The following is a 16,484-nucleotide window of genomic DNA, read 5'->3' as shown; positions in this document are numbered from 1 at the left end:
GTCAATGACTTCTTCAGCTTCAACCACAATAATACACGGGCACACAATCAATACAAACTCAAGGTAAACCGCTCCAAACTCGATTGCAGAAAATACGACTTCAGCAACAGAGTGGTCAACGCCTGGAATGCTCTATCTGACTCCGCTGCTACAGCCTCAAACCCTCACAGCTTCAACCTCAAACTGTCTACCGTGGACCTCACCCCATTCCTAAGAGGTCCGTAAAGGGGGCGTGCATAAGCACACCAGCGTGCCTACTGTCCTTGTCCTACTGTCCCCATTTATCTGTACTTACTTCCTTTGTTTATGTTTATGTTTATACCTATATCTGCTATCTTATGTTTGACAAATAAATAAATAAATAAATAAGTAAATAAATAAGAAATCCTCCATAAAATATTTCTTAGAAAAGCAAGATAATGTGACAGTGTGAAATGTTGCAGGAGGACTACTTCTGAACTGAATGTGAAGACATCTCCACAGTCAGAGCAAGAGATGGGAAAAAGAGCCCAATGGCATGCAAAAACACATCAATAAGCAATCCTTACTTTGGAAAGTGCTTTGCTCAAGCCTTCCTTTGCACTGTCCAGTACATCTTTTTCCAGCATGGCCTGGTTTAAAGATTCCTTCACATTCACTAGCTCTTTCTTCAGGACTGACATTTTTTCCTCAAGTTGCTCCAGAGACCTTTGCCTATGGAAAGAGAAAAGTCTAATTAGACTTTACAGTTTAACTAACCATAGCAGATTATGCTGAACACATTGTTGATATTTCCTGAATGCGTGGAGGTACCATGTTTGAACTCTGAATCTGAGTTGGAGAATATGTATATTGACTTGCATGGTAGTCTCTGGATTAGAGATCCTAACTTGCATAAAACAGGATGAAAATGTCTGTGAGGAGAATGGATTTTGGCATATTGACCAAAAGATGCCAAAACTATTTGTACTATCCTTACATTTAGCAAGGAATACAGATGTAGTCACAAGATTCCAATAATGAGATCTGTTAGAACACCCCACTCCAGCATTCTATTTTAAATCTTAGGCAACCATGACTCTGGAAAGGATTCCAATCAGACATAAGGACAAATAGATATTCTTATTGTTTTTCTCCAGTAACAACTATTAAAGTTGTACCGTCTCTGATTGTGGAATAACAATTAATTGTAGTCATATCTAAGCTTATTGTTGACTGTGTTCTTCATAAATATCTACTTTTTTAAGAAATCTAAAATGATTGTCTTCATATATTGCAGCATCCAATTCCACAATTGTTGCATAAATAAGAAATTTTTCTTTGCCTACTGAATCTCCAATTTTTCTATCTTTAGTTATTTTTTAAAAATCTGAATTAACTAGCCCTAAAATGTAGCAATTTGATGGGACTTTCTTAAAGAGTCTGGGGCTTCCACTGAGTGAAAAGGACCTGTTCTTCACAGATTATTTTCCCACCCACATAATGGAATGTCTCAGCTGTCTTCTAGTAACTGCTGCCTACCAATATTCTCTTGGCTTATTCCTCTTTCATTACACAGTCCTAGAGACACAACTGTGGCATCTCACCCCCGCTCCAATTGCTTTCTTGTCCTCTCCCTTTCCTTAATCACATCTTCTTTTTGCTCTTCAAGGAGTTTTCGCTGTTTCTGTAGCTCTCCATTCATCGATTTCAGGCGCTCTACCTCCAAATGGGAGGCATCAAGTTGTTGAGTCTGGCTTTCGACTGCTATCTCCAAGGTCTCCTTCTCTCTGAGAAATGAGGAAAAAAATATGAACAATTTTGGGCCAGGATCATTCAGACATGGGCATGCTTGTCAGGGTGGAACTATCATTGCATACCTCTAAAGGCCAGTTGCTTCTTTGCAAAATAGGGCTTGGATGAATAATTTATTTTCTATCAGAAAATGTAGAAGGAACAGATTCACCACCACCCCTCATCAAAATTCTTCCTTTCCAACTACCTACCCCTATGCTTTTTGTCCAGTTATAAAAGTCATACATTTGAAATACTTGTTGGAAGAAATGTGTGGGACAAACTGGAAGGGGAAATCACTGGGTGATGAGAAGATTCTGCAATTTTTTACTGCCTTCACTAGAAATCAAGTTTTGTTGGGCCACTTTTCAAAGAAGCATGGCTTGGCTTTCATTACCTGCATTATTCCAGCAAGCCGGCCTGGCCTAATTTTTCTCCCCTTTCTTTTAAATTTTAAATTGAAATTTTAATTTGTTTTAAATTTATTGGGATTTTAATTGTCGTGGGCCAATATTCATGTTTGTTGGACCCGTGCCCCTCCTGGTTAGTGCTGGCTTCCCGGGAGGTGACGCGAGGCTGGCTCCAGGGGATTATAAATGCTTCATTGAGTGAGGGTGTCTTTCCCGCCGCCTTGAAAGAGGCGGTGGTGAGACCTCTCCTCAAGAAGCCTTCCCTGGACCCGGCAATATTGGCTAATTATCGTCCAGTCTCCAACCTTCGCTTTGTTGCGAAGGTTGTTGAGAGTGTGGTGGCACGACAGTTTCCCCGGTACCTGGATGAAACGACGTATCTAGATCCGTTCCAGTCGGGCTTCAGGCCTGGGTACAGCACGGAAACGGCATTGGTCGCGTTGGTGGATGATCTCTGGAGGGCTCCGGACAGAGGTTGTTCCTCTATCCTGGTCCTATTAGATCTCTCAGCGGCTTTTGATACCATCGACCATGGTATCATGCTGCACCGGTTGGAAGGGTTGAGGGTGGGAGGCACTGTATTACGGTGGTTCTCCTCCTTTCTCTCCGACCGGTTGCAGTCTGTGTTGACAGGGGGGCAGAGGTCGACCCCGAGGCCCCTTATATGTGGGGTGCCACAAGGATCGGTCCTCTCGCCCCTTTTGTTCAACATTTATGTGAAGCCGCTGGGCGAGATCATCCGTGGTTTCGGGGTGGAGTACCATCAGTACACTGATGACACCCAGCTGTACATCTCCACCCCAGACCACCCCAACGATGCCCTTGAAGTGATGTCCCGGTGCCTGGAGGCCGTACGGATCTGGATGGGGAGAAACAGGCTCAGACTCAACCCATCCAAGACCGAGTGGCTGTGGTTTCCGACATCCCGATATAGTCAGCTGGTGCCATCGCTGACTATTGGGGGCGAAGCATTGGCCCCCACGGAGAGGGCTCGCAACTTGGGTGTCCTCCTGGATTCACGGCTGTCTTTAGAAGAGCACTTGACGGCCGTGACCGGGAGGATTTTTCATCAGGTTCGCCTGATTCGCCAGTTGCGTCCCTTTCTGGATCGGGACTCGTTACGCACGGTCACTCATGCCCTCGTCACCTCCTGTCTGGACTATTGTAGCGCTCTCTACATGGGGCTCCCCTTGAGGAGCACTCGGAGGCTCCAACTGGCGCAGAGTGCGGCCGCGCGGGTGGTGATGGGAGCGACGTGGCGCTCCCATGTAACGCCTCTCCTGCGCGAGCTGCACTGGCTCCCGGTGGTCTTCCGAGTGCGCTTCAAGGTTTTGGTCATCACCTTTAGAGCACTCCATGGCTTAGGACCTGGTTATCTAGGGGACCGCCTGCTACCACCAACAGCCTCCCACCGACCAGTACGCTCCCATAGAGAGGGGCTCCTCCGGGTGCCGTCGGCCAAACAATGTCGACTGGCGGCCCCCAGGGGGAGAGCCTTCTCTGTGGGGGCACCTACTATCTGGAACGAGCTCCCCCCCGAGATACGGAGGATTCCGGATCTGCGTACCTTCCGTCGCACGCTGAAGACGTTCCTATTCCAGCAAGCCGGCCTGACCTAAACTTCTCCTCTTTTAAATGGGAATTTTAAATTTGGTTTTAAATTATTGGGGTTTTAAATATGGTTCAGCCAAATTTATCTAACTTGTTTTATTTCTATTTTAAATTTTGTATTTATATGTTTTATTTCATGGCTGTTCACCGCCCTGAGTCCTTCGGGAGTAGGGCGGTATACAAATTTAATAAAATAAATAAATAAATAAAATAAATATTATTTAATTTGGTTTTAAATTGTTTTTAACTTTTGTATTTCTGTATTTTATCTTGTGCCTGTTCACCGCCCTGAGTCCTTCAGGAGTAGGGCGGTATACAAATTTAATAAAACCTAAACCTAAACCATTAAAGAGATAGGCTGTGTTATCTCTGTTCAATTTCTAGTGTTTATAATGCTACATGAAATGGGGAGGCAGGATTTGAGATGAACTCATAGTAGACTAACTGGGTATACGGTATTCTGAGAGTCCAACATATATTTACAATACACTGACACAATCAAATAAATCAAGGTACATTTCATTTAACATAAGCCTCAAAAGAATTCCTTTAAACTTCTTCTTTTTAAAAAACCCATGGTCATGATGACAGCGGTAAACATTTTGCTTTTGCATTACAACCTGTGGGTCGCGACCCCTTTGGGGGTCGAACGACCCTTTCACAGGGGGCGCCTAAGACCATCGGAAAACACATATTTTCAATGGTCTTAGGAATAATTTTATGGTTGGGGGTCACCACAACATGAGGAACTGTATTAAAGGGTTGCGACATTAGGAAGGTTGAGAACCACTGCATTACAGTAAAGAATGGAGGTCAGGCAAGTCCTTATTCTGCACACTGCCTTCTCAGGTTTCTGGCTGGAAAGCTATTTATGATCTGGGTCAACCATGGATTAAACAGCACTGCTAACTGGCAATAATGGGAATTTGGGTCCAATAACAATTTCTTAGGTCCTTCTTGTTGTTTGGATAAATGTATGTAGTGATGCAAAAATGCCCTCTAGAGAAATCTGACTCTCTATTGATATCAGCTGGTCCTGAAAATAAGGCCAGGAACAATTTGATGGCAGTCCCCAGAGGCTGAGAGGACTTTTCTTTCCCAAGGGGGAATGGGGCAGAAATGGTATTTATTTTATTATTTATTTGTATCCCACCTTTATTATTTTTACAAATAACTCAGGGTGGCAACCAGGGCCGGATTTACATGAAAAGAGGCCCTAGGCTATTCCACTTATGAGGCCCTTTCACCTATAGTGAAAGTGTAATTTTAATTTTGCTAACAATTTGAATGTAGGCCCCTCTTGATCTTGAGGCCCTAGGCTGAAGCCTAGTTAGCCTATAGGAAAATCCGGCCCTGGTGGCAACATATTCAACACACCTTCCCTCTCCTATTTTCCCCACAATAACCACCCTCTAACATGAGTTGGGCTGTGGGTGAATGATTGGCCAAGGTCACCCAGCTGGCTTTGATGGCTAAGGTGGGACTAGAACTCACATTCTCCTACTTTTTAGTCTGGTGCCTTAACCAAAGCACTAGGAGTTAGAACTTTACAAGAGAATGCAGTGATTGTATGAATTAGATTTTATTGGCTGCCAGACAGTTCTGCATTGAGCAAAAGGGGCTCAGAGGCATCCCAGTTATAGATGAAACCAGCACAGCTGATTTTCACAATACTTCCTAACCAAGGGAAATGCTGAGGATCACTCTTCTATCATGACATTAGGAGAATTGAAATTTATTTTTCTGTATACACTCTTGTATATGCTTATTACTCAAAAGCTGTTCTATTTATCTCTTCTGTTTTTGAACTGCTGTTTCTAATAACTCTCTAGAACTTTTTTTGAAGTTCAAAGCATATCAAAAACAGGCAAGCTTTCAGATGAGAATTCAAACTATTTTTCACCATCATGTGACTGAAATGGAAAGAATTAAAGACCATTTATTTAAACTTCAATTAAAGGCAGAATTATGACATATTGCAATCTAAATTCAAATGGATTGTAACTGTACACCAAATGTTAAGGGAAGGTAGATCCCTTTAAAAAATCTGCTTTACTTGTCCATTTTGACTGGACAATTTTTGTAAGGATTGTTGTAAAACTGCAAACATAATAATTTCACTGGCTGGGAGTGAACAAGGATTACATTTACTTTTAAAACTATATCATCTGAGCCAGAGATCTCTTCTGGCTTTGCTATAAGGGTTTTTTTTAAAAAAAAACCTGATAGCATCATCAGGCTAATTGCAGATAGGGGTCTCTATGCTATCACTGCTAACTGGAACTATCATGTGATACCACCTTATCATATAGCGATTCCAGGAAGTGCTGGATAAGGGAAGACATTTTTCTGCAAAGCAGAACTCTAAGGCATCACTCTAAGGCAGGGGTGTCAAATGGCAGCCTGTGGGCCAGATGGGAAAATGTCATGAAACGTCACATGAGGGCAGCGTGATGAGTTTAACACCCATGCTCTACGGGCATTATGAATTTTGTAAGTTAATGATGTAAAATGGAAGAAATAAATTTTTTCACCATCTTGTGTATGTAAAATATTGCTCATGAGGAACAATTTAAGCCATTAATATTAACCTTTAAAAGTTCTAGGTGTGCTTTTATACCATTACAATACTATCTTAACAGTAGAGAGCTGCAGTAGAGGCCTTTTTGAAGATGTATCCTACTGATACTCACAAGAGGGTCTTTTGCATTGCTGTCCAGCTATAAAATGCATTTGTATGGAAGTTGCATTTGTCCATTATGCCTGCATTTAGAGGATCTGTAAATACCTTCTTTATCTGTTACTGGATACCTTTCCTTGCCAAATGACTTTCTCTGAACAAATTAATTGTATACATATGCTTTTATAAATGTCAAAGCTAAATAATACCAATATAATATTGCTGAGGTCGTGTGCAGAGATATTTGATAACCTTTGGCAACAACAAATGCTGATGTATGTTATTCCCAAAGCCAGCACTTAATCATCACTTTAATCATCACTGTTCACATCCTTGGCTGATGATCACAACAGAAAGTAGTGTTAAAGAGTGAAATCACATCATCAGAACAGAAGAACCTTCCATGTTAATATCATGGAAAAATTGATAGTACACTTTTCTTTATCCTCCCAAGAGTAAGTACCAAACTCAATCATTAAAATTATGCCCTGGACAGACATAAAGGGGTGCTTTATACTGGGTCAAAAAACAACTCTATCTAACTCAGAACCAGGCAGTATTTTTGTGACTAGGAGCTGCAGCATTTTAACAACCTACAGTATTTTTTCAGTGACAAAGGACTACAGGGACATAAAATTAATGTGAAGAAGTCATCAGAAGGGAATTACCAATATTTTTGACCTTTCCCCCCACAACTGGACTTTTTTTAATTTAAAAAAAAACACCATACCTTTTATTTTGCAAAAAAAAAAAGAAAGAAAGAAAGAAAGAAAGAAATACATCTACCAGCATGCAACCCATCAAAAAGGGCTGTTGCTTGGTAGCTTATCATGGAATTTTGGCAATGAAATCAGAGCTGAAAGGTTGCAAAAAAGCATTCTAGTGGAGGAGTATGTGCCTCATTCTGATTTAGTACAATACTGTTTATATTTAATGACTGGCAACAGCTCTCCAGCAGAGTTTTCCAGTCCTGTTTGGAAATGCGAATTTGGAATTTTCTGTGTGCAAAGAGATACTCTGTTACTGTGCCAAAGTCCTTCCCCAGAAGTTATGGGAATCTGCATAACGAGAAGAGTTTTTGTAAGTGACAAATCACTAAAAAAGTTCTATGAGGCCACAACTGGTGCAACTGCCAAAAGAACTGAGTCAAAGCCCCTTGGGATGATTACAGTAATAGGCCAAGCCTCTGTTTTTTTCCCACCTTCACCTTTCTAGAACTTCCACTGAGGATTTCCAATGCTGTGCTTTCTGCCTGTAGTCCTCCAAGGCCCTTGTCAGCTCTTCACATTCCTGCTTCTGTTCCTGCAGCTGTTGATCAGCTGCCTTCATTTCCTGCTGGCAGTCGGCAAGCTGCTTCTTGACAGATCCCAGGATATCTCTGCAGGATTCCAATTGCACATGCAATTCCTGTTCATAGAGATCAAACAGGAAGTTATTTCCGCATCAAATGCCACAAAGCATACACGAGGGGAGAGAAAACCTCTCCATATTAAACAGATAAACCAAGTGCTCCAATCAATATCTTCGTCCATCCTAATGAGCCAAATCTTTAAAGCAATAGATCTGGGTTTTTCTAAAAGAAACCTTGAAAACGAGTACTGAAACTTAAGCCTCAAAATCGGTCCCTTGGCCTTTCTGATGAGCTATATCTTCTCTCACTGACAATGTGCTAGATAATAATGGCTGTCAAAGGAGTTATGATGGCTATTTCTTTGCCATGTATTCTTGGGAGAGAAATAGCTTTCATCCTCTTTCTTTAGCATCAATTGTATGAGGGAGTAAAGTTCAGGAGTAAAAAGAAGAATATTACTTCCATTGGTGAAATCTAGACTTTGGAGATACACTTCCTCTCTTAGGAACTTTGCATTCCACTGAAACATAGCGAAGCAAGTGGGTAAGAATACATATTAATAAAGAGATGACAAGTTTTATAAAATAGCATTTATCTAGAATGGAATGGATAATCTTTTGGGAACTTATAATTTCAAAGGGGATACTGAGGATGCAACAATGATAGAAAATGGGCTGGGATCTTCCAGCTTGTTTATACTTTGTGTATGTTCCCTCCCATAAATTGTGGAAAACTATTATACGAACTACAGCCCACCCTCCTTCAGATTAAAATATTCTTTGTTCTTAATATTAAAAAGAGGCAGGATAGAATATTTCCCCAAAGGAGAAATATGTTCTTAAAGGCAGAAAGCAGCCCCAGTCTTTCTGCCATAGGAAAACAGCCTCAAGCAGAAGAGAGTGGTCTTTTGGAATGGAGATTTGGTATCCATTCAGAAAGACTGGGACTATATATTCAGAAACAAAACGCCTTCAGCCATAAACTCCCCCAGGCTAGAGCTGATGGGATTAAGAATTTATATTCCCCAACCCAAATTCTAAGGATAGGACATGATCTTCAGGATATAATAGGATTAACCCACCACCATTGAAATAGTAAAAGACACAAGGCTCACTACATTACACAACCCCCTGGAGTATCTCAATCACCAAACCTCAGAACCCTATAAAAATCCATCCACTCACTCAGCCATTTTGTCAGTCACCCAAGAAACGTATTGCGGTCACTGAAGTTTCTGGAAAACCAAATAAACAGAGACTTTCTTTCCTTGTAGCCAGTTTCCATTTATGTCCAACATTTTTTTCCCCTGGATTGGAACCGGACTGGATTTTTCTCCCTACACTATTCTTCTGATTTTTGGTAATGAGATTGTTGAAGTCTAGCTCCATAGTCAAAAGTGCCTCTATAGACCTTCCCCTCCCAAAAGTAGTTGGTGGCTGTATGCTGCCTTATTGGAGTCATAGATTGTTTCCTGATCTATAGCTTTCTCCCAGATATACAGAGCAATGAAAAGAAACAGACATTATTCAAGTATCTTTCAACATACATGAAACATAGAAGACAACAAAATGGATGTGAGAGGTTTTCCAGAGTGTCTATGTGAATGGGAATTGGGAATAAGTCTAAGGAGGAAAATTGAGAGTTTGCAAAAATGCCAAGGTAATTTATTATTCATAAATTTCCTTTCCCATCTAGTTGCTGATGGGTTCAATATGTAGCTTTATCCTTTTGGGTTTTCTTTTTTAATGTTTACCACAAATCTCTTCGGTAGGCTACATTATGCTTAGAGCAATACCCAGGCTAAATTACCCAGAAACTTTACAGCAAAATCTGAATTGTGATCTTCCAAATCTTAATCTAACACTCTTAACTTCTATATCACAATGGAAACTGTTTGAAATGGACATGACAGTTCAAACAGGAAGGAAGAGGCTTTGCGTGTAATTAAGCCAATCTGGATAGTTTAAAGGTAGGAAACTTCCTATGCGTGAGAAGTGGGAACAGATTTCACAGAGAGATGGTAAAGACTGCTGAATGTTTTCTCTATCCCTAAGGTGTTCTGCCTATTCCATTTGGACTTCTTTTCAGTTTCACCTGCCTGGAAGAAGAGCAGCTGGGGAGAACAGCTGTAAGTGCAGAAAGAGTTCAGTGCTGATCTCTGGTCACTGCTTTACTACCTGAAATTATCTCCTGCAGCTGTTTACTACAGTCCACTATAGTTGAAGATATAAATTAGCAGCTGTAGATCTAGTATATCTTTCCAGCATTCATAAAATCCATCTGGGATGGCCAGCATTCATGCGTGGATAGCAATAGCCACTAAAATCTAAATATTAATTGAAGTACAAGCATCATGCTCCTTACTTTTTGGACAGAAAATAAACCCAGCCAACTCAAAATATATTAAAATAGACCATTGCGCACTAATAGAATATTTCTAATATCTGTTTAATTTACAAATAAGCTAAGGCAAACTAACTCTCCCCCTAGTTCCCTAGAGAAAATAGGAAAGAATAAGGTAAAGGTAAAGGTTCCCTTCGCACATATGTGCTAGTCGTTCCCGACTCTATGGGGCGGTGCTCATCTTTTCAAAGCCGAAGAGCCAGTGCTGTCCGAAGACATCTCCGTGGTCATGTGGCCAGCATGACTAGACGTCTAAGGCGCACGGAACGCTGTTTTCTGTGCTTTCAAACTGCTAGGTTGGCAGAAGCTGGGACAAGTAATGGGAGCTCACCCCGTTACGCAGCACTAGGGATTCGAACCCCTGAACTGCTGACCTTTCGATCGACAAGAAAAAATAGAATATTGACAACTTTTTTGTTGTGAGGGTCTGTGTGATACTTATACTTTGTTCAATATATTTTGTTTTTAATTTTACTATAAAAAGGAAATAGGTTTCTGCTCTAAGTTATAATGTCTGATTCCAAAGGATATTTTAGCTTTATTAATAAAGGGTCAGCCACTTGGCTATGTATAACAAAGCCACCATTTAGAATGGTGGCCTAGTGGTTTTTATAGGAAAAAAAAAGAAATATGGACCACAGAATTACAAACATCTTCCCTTAAACTTTTGTTACAACTTCCAAATATCATCTCCAACTTCTCAATTTTATAAAAACAAAACTAAATCCTGGGACAAATATTTTAGTCCAAATACTAAATACTAAATACTATAAATCAATGTATATTGGAATTAATAAGTGTTTCTGAATTCCCCAAGTGAAACTCTTTCTACTCCAGTACACTTACATCTTTCTCTATATCCAGCACTGCAGATTGATTCCAAATTGTCTAAACTGCCTTTGCAGCCAAATGTTACAAGGACTTGCATTTCAAAGTTGGGGAAAATTATAACTGATCCATTCTCCATAAAGTAACAACTCCTAAATAAATATATTTAATATTATTTGAAATATATATTAATTAATATTAAACTTGATCATATCTGGACCTATATCCCAAGGGGCTGTAACTCATAGGATACAAGGGCTGGACCGTCTGTCTCCCTTATCTGGAATAACACTGCCTCAGAGGTCAGATGGGCCCCCCTTTTCCTGGCTTTTTGAAATGAATGAAAACTTGACTTTATGAACATTTGAGAATTGATATGGAGGAAGAATGTTGGTTGTATTGTATTATTTTGTTATTTTAATCTTATTATTGCATTTAGGTATGTTAGTTGTTCAGACCTAGATGACATGAAGTAGATAAAAGCTTAATAAATAAAATAAAAGTACTAGTGTATCCAACCTGCTCGCGCTGTTGTGACTTTTGGATAAGGGCTTGCACTGCTTGCACTGCTGCATTCTGGCAGGATGGAGAATGTATCCGGGACTGAGTTGTCCATTGGTGCTGAAGTGAGCTAAAGCCCAAGGGATAAGTGTGCCATAGAGTGTCTTCTTCTGGTACAGTTTTGGCATTATCTTTGGAGATAAGTCCTATGTTCTTTGATTCAGCAAGAGCCAACTAAAAGGAAAGTTGAGAAGAAGTAAATCCTAATCAAATGAATGTTATTGAAAAGATTCTGATGCATGGGTACTGCCTAGAATGTCAGAGTTGGGTGCTAGTGACTCATTCAGTCAAATTCAGTTAAATTCAACCCAGTTAAATTCAGATGGCATTGTGAAGAACAACAAACATATTTAAAAGGCAGGCCCTAATTTATAATTTTATTTAACAACCAGAAATAAGGGTAGCACATCTTAGGTCACAGTGTATTAGGATGACAATTCCATTACTTTTCCAGTATTTTTGAACTATTGTTCTCTATGGTATAGCTTTATACAACTGTAAAATTATAACATATAATACAAAAACCTTCCCATGAAACTATATTGAGGTAGGTGGCTATTTGTTTTCAAATATTTGCCTCTTGACTGACATTTATTCAACATGTTGGGATCTCAGATCAGTACTTCAGAGCCCCCTGCTTTGCATTCAAGAGGACAGATGTTTGGATCCTTAATTTAGCTCAGCCCCAGAGTATTTTATTATAGCTAGCAAAGGAATATTGCTCAAGGTGGAGGCCCATCTGCAAATAAAGAGCAATGTGAGTTTGGGTCTCTGATTGGATATTTAATAATGTTTCAAGAGCATCCTCTAAAGGAAGCAATAGTCTCTGTTCATTCAATATCAACTTGTGTGAGACAAAGGAGATATGTGGCCTGTGCAATCTGAGGCCATGGAAATTTGGGATTTAAAAATACTATCGTTACTAAACATACATGGTTGTCTACTTGATATCAAATGGGAATTTAACCCATCATTTCTTTAAGCTTGTTTAAAGTCAGTCAAATAACATCCATACCCCCTATATAGTGGTGAAAAAAAGTTGGGATGAAATTCATTCTTACAATTTAAGGGGAATGGTTTTAGGTATATAGTAGGACCTTCTATATGAAAAGAAATGTTCAGGTAGAAAGTTCACATCTATCTTTTTTTTCTCATAGAATAATTGCTGTCAATTTTCTTGGTTTAAGATTTAGGAATCAGAAAGCAAGCTTGTGCCAAAAAACCAGATGGCTTTTAGGAACCAACCCAAATAACTCAATTCTATTACACAAGGGCACAATCTGTGAAAATGTTATACCAGCCACCAAATGCTTATTCTCCACAGCAGAATACTATACTCTTTCATAGCTCTCATTCATTTCAGTGAGGCCTGTGCTACAGAATTTTCTAATGAATGGTATCTTATTTACATTTTTAAAAATGTAGATAAAATATGTACCATGCATCAAGGTAGATGGTAACCTTTTTTTATCTACAAAATACATTATGATTTAATATTTCACACACCTTTGTGATGCTTTTTAAAGTATGTTGCAAAGATTCGGTTTCCTCTTTCAGATCCTTCATTTCTTCTAAGTCTCCAGTTTTACTGGCTTCCTAGTGTTCAAAGACAAGCAGTTGCTCAGAAATGGACATGGGGAAAAAACAGAAATATGAACAGGCAAATCAATCTACTATTGTGGCTCAATGTGATCATTATGCCTTTTTTGAGAATGCTCGTGGTGGTAAAAATATGGGGTTTTGTTTGACAGAATGACAGAAAGTAGGGTAGGGGGAGATTCGTACCAATTTCTGAATGTCCATTTTTAAGGCAGAGATTGTCTTGTCTTTCTTTGTGTTCTGTTCCTTAAGCTTATCACCCAAAGTGGTCAATTCAGTAATCCTGTAAAACAAGAAACCAGACAGAGAAGATGTATTAGTCAGGAAGATTAATCAGTAACTCATAAAGGATACATTATTTATAGCTTTGAGATCATTATAAAGAAACAAAAGTTCCAATTCACACATCATCTTAAAAAGAGCTGAAAGCGATTAGATCACAATATCTTACGTAATCCAAGACCACAGAACGATAAGAAAAAAACAAATCCAGCAAGAAACTTTGTATTGTTGACACAAATGCTCAAGAGGACCAAGGTCTGGAACCAGAGATTGGAGGCAATGAAAATAGCCTATAGCTTCCATAGGCCTGGTTGCCTCTTCTGCCCTCTTTCTTAACGAGTGCAAACTTAAGAAGTCAGTCCTTCAACAAGCACTCCAACATTTACTTTTTACTTTCTGCCTGATATATTGCATGTATTAACAAGGAGCATAGGAGATTGAAAGGCTCTTGTTGATAATGCTGTTCTCTGAGGACATTCCATGTTTTAGTGCATGTGTGTATGTGCGTGTGTCTGGTTTCCTGTGTCCCCAAGGTCAGGGTACATAAGTATGCTCATTTATACCACTGGCTCTTCTGACCTCATTGGGCCTTCTGTCTCAACTAGATGCCTAGAGATAGACATTTATTATCATATAAACTTTCATACATCTAACTATACTAAATCAGATGTATGTAATTTAATCCTGAAAAGGGAGTTTTGCAGTCACAGACATCTGTACTTTGATATAGAAATAAGATGCATACGATGGTTATGATCAAAAAATGTATTCAATAATATATCTGTTATTCTTTAAGATGTCATTACAATCTTTGCTGTTTTCGTTAACAAAGTCAAGAAATCAGAATGTGACTTTCAAAGTGCCAGCCTCTAATATATTTATTTGCAGTTGCCTTGAGTCCCATAAAAATTCAACAGGGATGAGAAAGAGAATCCTGGAGGGCTAATTTATTGTCTGGGAAGTAGATGTTTTATGACTATACTCACTAAGACAGTCATTTTATAGGGTAATGTGTTCTCAAAATTCCAGCTGCTTCCCCAGACCCAAAAGGTTGCCTATCCCAGAACAGCCCTTTTAAATCTTCTTGTCCTTTAATAATCTGTAGAAATCTAGAAATCAAAGAGACAGTAGTATTCTTCTCACTTGGAGTTTAGAACTGCCTTTTCTCCATCCCAAGAAGTCTGTAGCTGAATCATCTCTCGGACTTTCTCCCGAAGCTGCTTCTCTAGCAAACAGGTAGAGCTATTCTCAGAAAGGCGCAAATTGGAATCCAAATTGAGACAGGCAGTTTGGAGGCGGCGGGAAGCTCTTGCCATATCAGTTCCTGCTTCAGCAAGTCCCCTGGGAATGAGAGAATAATATCTTTGTTCACTCAGAATTCTATATACACCATTACCTAACATTTCCAGGTGGTACAGGAATGGCATGTCAGTGAATGGCAATAATTTGAATTGCTGATTTATTGTTTTATTTTGTGTAATGTACCGAGAAACCTGGTCCTTCTCTTTTTAAATTAGAAATATATATCATAATATTTTCCAGATATATCAGTTATATTACTCAAAAGAGGGATGCTGAAACATTCAGAGCTATGTGTTGTCAACTTTCTTGACTTGACTATTATTAAAGATAATCTGATTTAAGGATAACCGTTTCCTAATTTGAGGACAACCATCAGGTCGCAAAGTATTATTTGAAATATATTATTATTTGAAAGTTTGAAATAACTTTTCTAACTTTTACACACTAACATTTAAAACACAAAATGGTGTTTTAAAACAGACACCATTTTAAAAAAAAAGGACTCTACCACAAGGGCATAAGCACAGTGGTATCTGATGTTTCAGAGCATTCCTCTGTCTGGTAATTTTCAACAGAACAATGAGAAACATTCTTATAGCAATGGTAAATTTAAGCAACACTCACCTCTCCAGTGTTGTGCGAAGCTCTGCAAAGTTCCCACGGAGTGTGGCTGCTTGACGCCATAGCAGGAGAATCCCACTGTGTTCATTGCTGAGATAGGAATCATAGGTCTGAAAGAATAATGGAAAAAACATGACTGGCACAGAGTAGATTCCATCACTTTTAACATTTTATTGATGGAGAATAGCTAAAGGGGTCACCCATACTATTAATAATTACTATTTTAAAACAATCTTCTACAATACTACAGAATTCTGTGTGAGACCTATGAACTATGGGAAATATAGTACAGGCAAATAATAGGATTACTGATTATTTACCTACATTTTCCTGAAATTCCTGGAAAGGGGAACATGGCAAAGTATAGGTGGTCTCAACTTATGATCACAATTGAGCCCAACATTTATGTTGCTAAGTGAGAAATTTGTTAAGTGAGTTTTGCCCCATTTTTACAACTTTTGTTGCCATATTTGTTAAGTGAATTACTGCAGTTGTTACGTTAGTAACACAGTTGTTAAGTGAAACAACTTAATAAGTGAGCCTGGATAGCTCAACAGACAGAGCTCTGTAATTTAACACCAGCTGTCTGCAATTAAAGTAAGATCGAATCTCACCAGGCTCAAGGTTGGCTCAGCCTTCCATCCTTTCTAAGGTAGGTAAATTGAGGACCCAGTTTGTGGGGGCAATAAGCTGACTTTGTATAAATATACAAAAGTATGAAGGCTATTGCTTAACACACTGTAAGCCGCCCTGAGTCTCTGGAGAAGGGCGGCATATAAGTCAAATTAAAAAAAAAAAAAACTGGTTTCCCCATTGACTTTGCTTGTCAGAAGATTGCAAAATGTGATCACATGACCTCAGGACACTGCGACTGTCATAAATATGAACCAATTGTTAAGTATCTGAATGTAAATCATGTGACCATGGAGATGCTGCAACGGTCATAAGCAGTGGTGGGATTCAAGTAATTTAACAACTGGTTCTCTGCCCTAATGATTTCCTCCAACAACCAGTTTGCCAGACTGCTCAGAAAGTTAACAACCGGTTCTCCTGAAGTGGTGTGAACTGGCTGAATCCCACCACT

The 16,484-nt window shown here is 39.3% G+C and overlaps 1 protein-coding gene across 2 annotated transcripts in view; it reads right to left on the bottom strand.

The window, feature by feature from the left end:
• The window catches only part of CROCC2 (ciliary rootlet coiled-coil, rootletin family member 2), a 93,753-nt gene that overhangs the window by 53,551 nt on the left and 23,718 nt on the right, over window positions 1–16,484 (bottom strand). For both annotated transcript variants that reach the window (XM_034439503.3, XM_034439505.3), the window contains 8 exons: window positions 15,404–15,510; window positions 14,621–14,818; window positions 13,382–13,478; window positions 13,103–13,192; window positions 11,555–11,770; window positions 7,661–7,860; window positions 1,566–1,748; window positions 549–693 (listed from right to left, as the gene is read on the bottom strand). In XM_034439503.3, the coding sequence (XP_034295394.2) occupies window positions 549–693; window positions 1,566–1,748; window positions 7,661–7,860; window positions 11,555–11,770; window positions 13,103–13,192; window positions 13,382–13,478; window positions 14,621–14,818; window positions 15,404–15,510 (1,236 nt within the window). The remainder of the gene's footprint in view (window positions 1–548; window positions 694–1,565; window positions 1,749–7,660; window positions 7,861–11,554; window positions 11,771–13,102; window positions 13,193–13,381; window positions 13,479–14,620; window positions 14,819–15,403; window positions 15,511–16,484) is intronic.

Source organism: Pantherophis guttatus, chromosome 6, assembly GCF_059756535.1.
Source record: "Pantherophis guttatus breed Tessera chromosome 6, ASM5975653v1, whole genome shotgun sequence".
Lineage (NCBI taxonomy): Eukaryota > Metazoa > Chordata > Lepidosauria > Squamata > Colubridae > Pantherophis > Pantherophis guttatus.
This window is presented reverse-complemented; position numbering and strand designations above follow the sequence as displayed.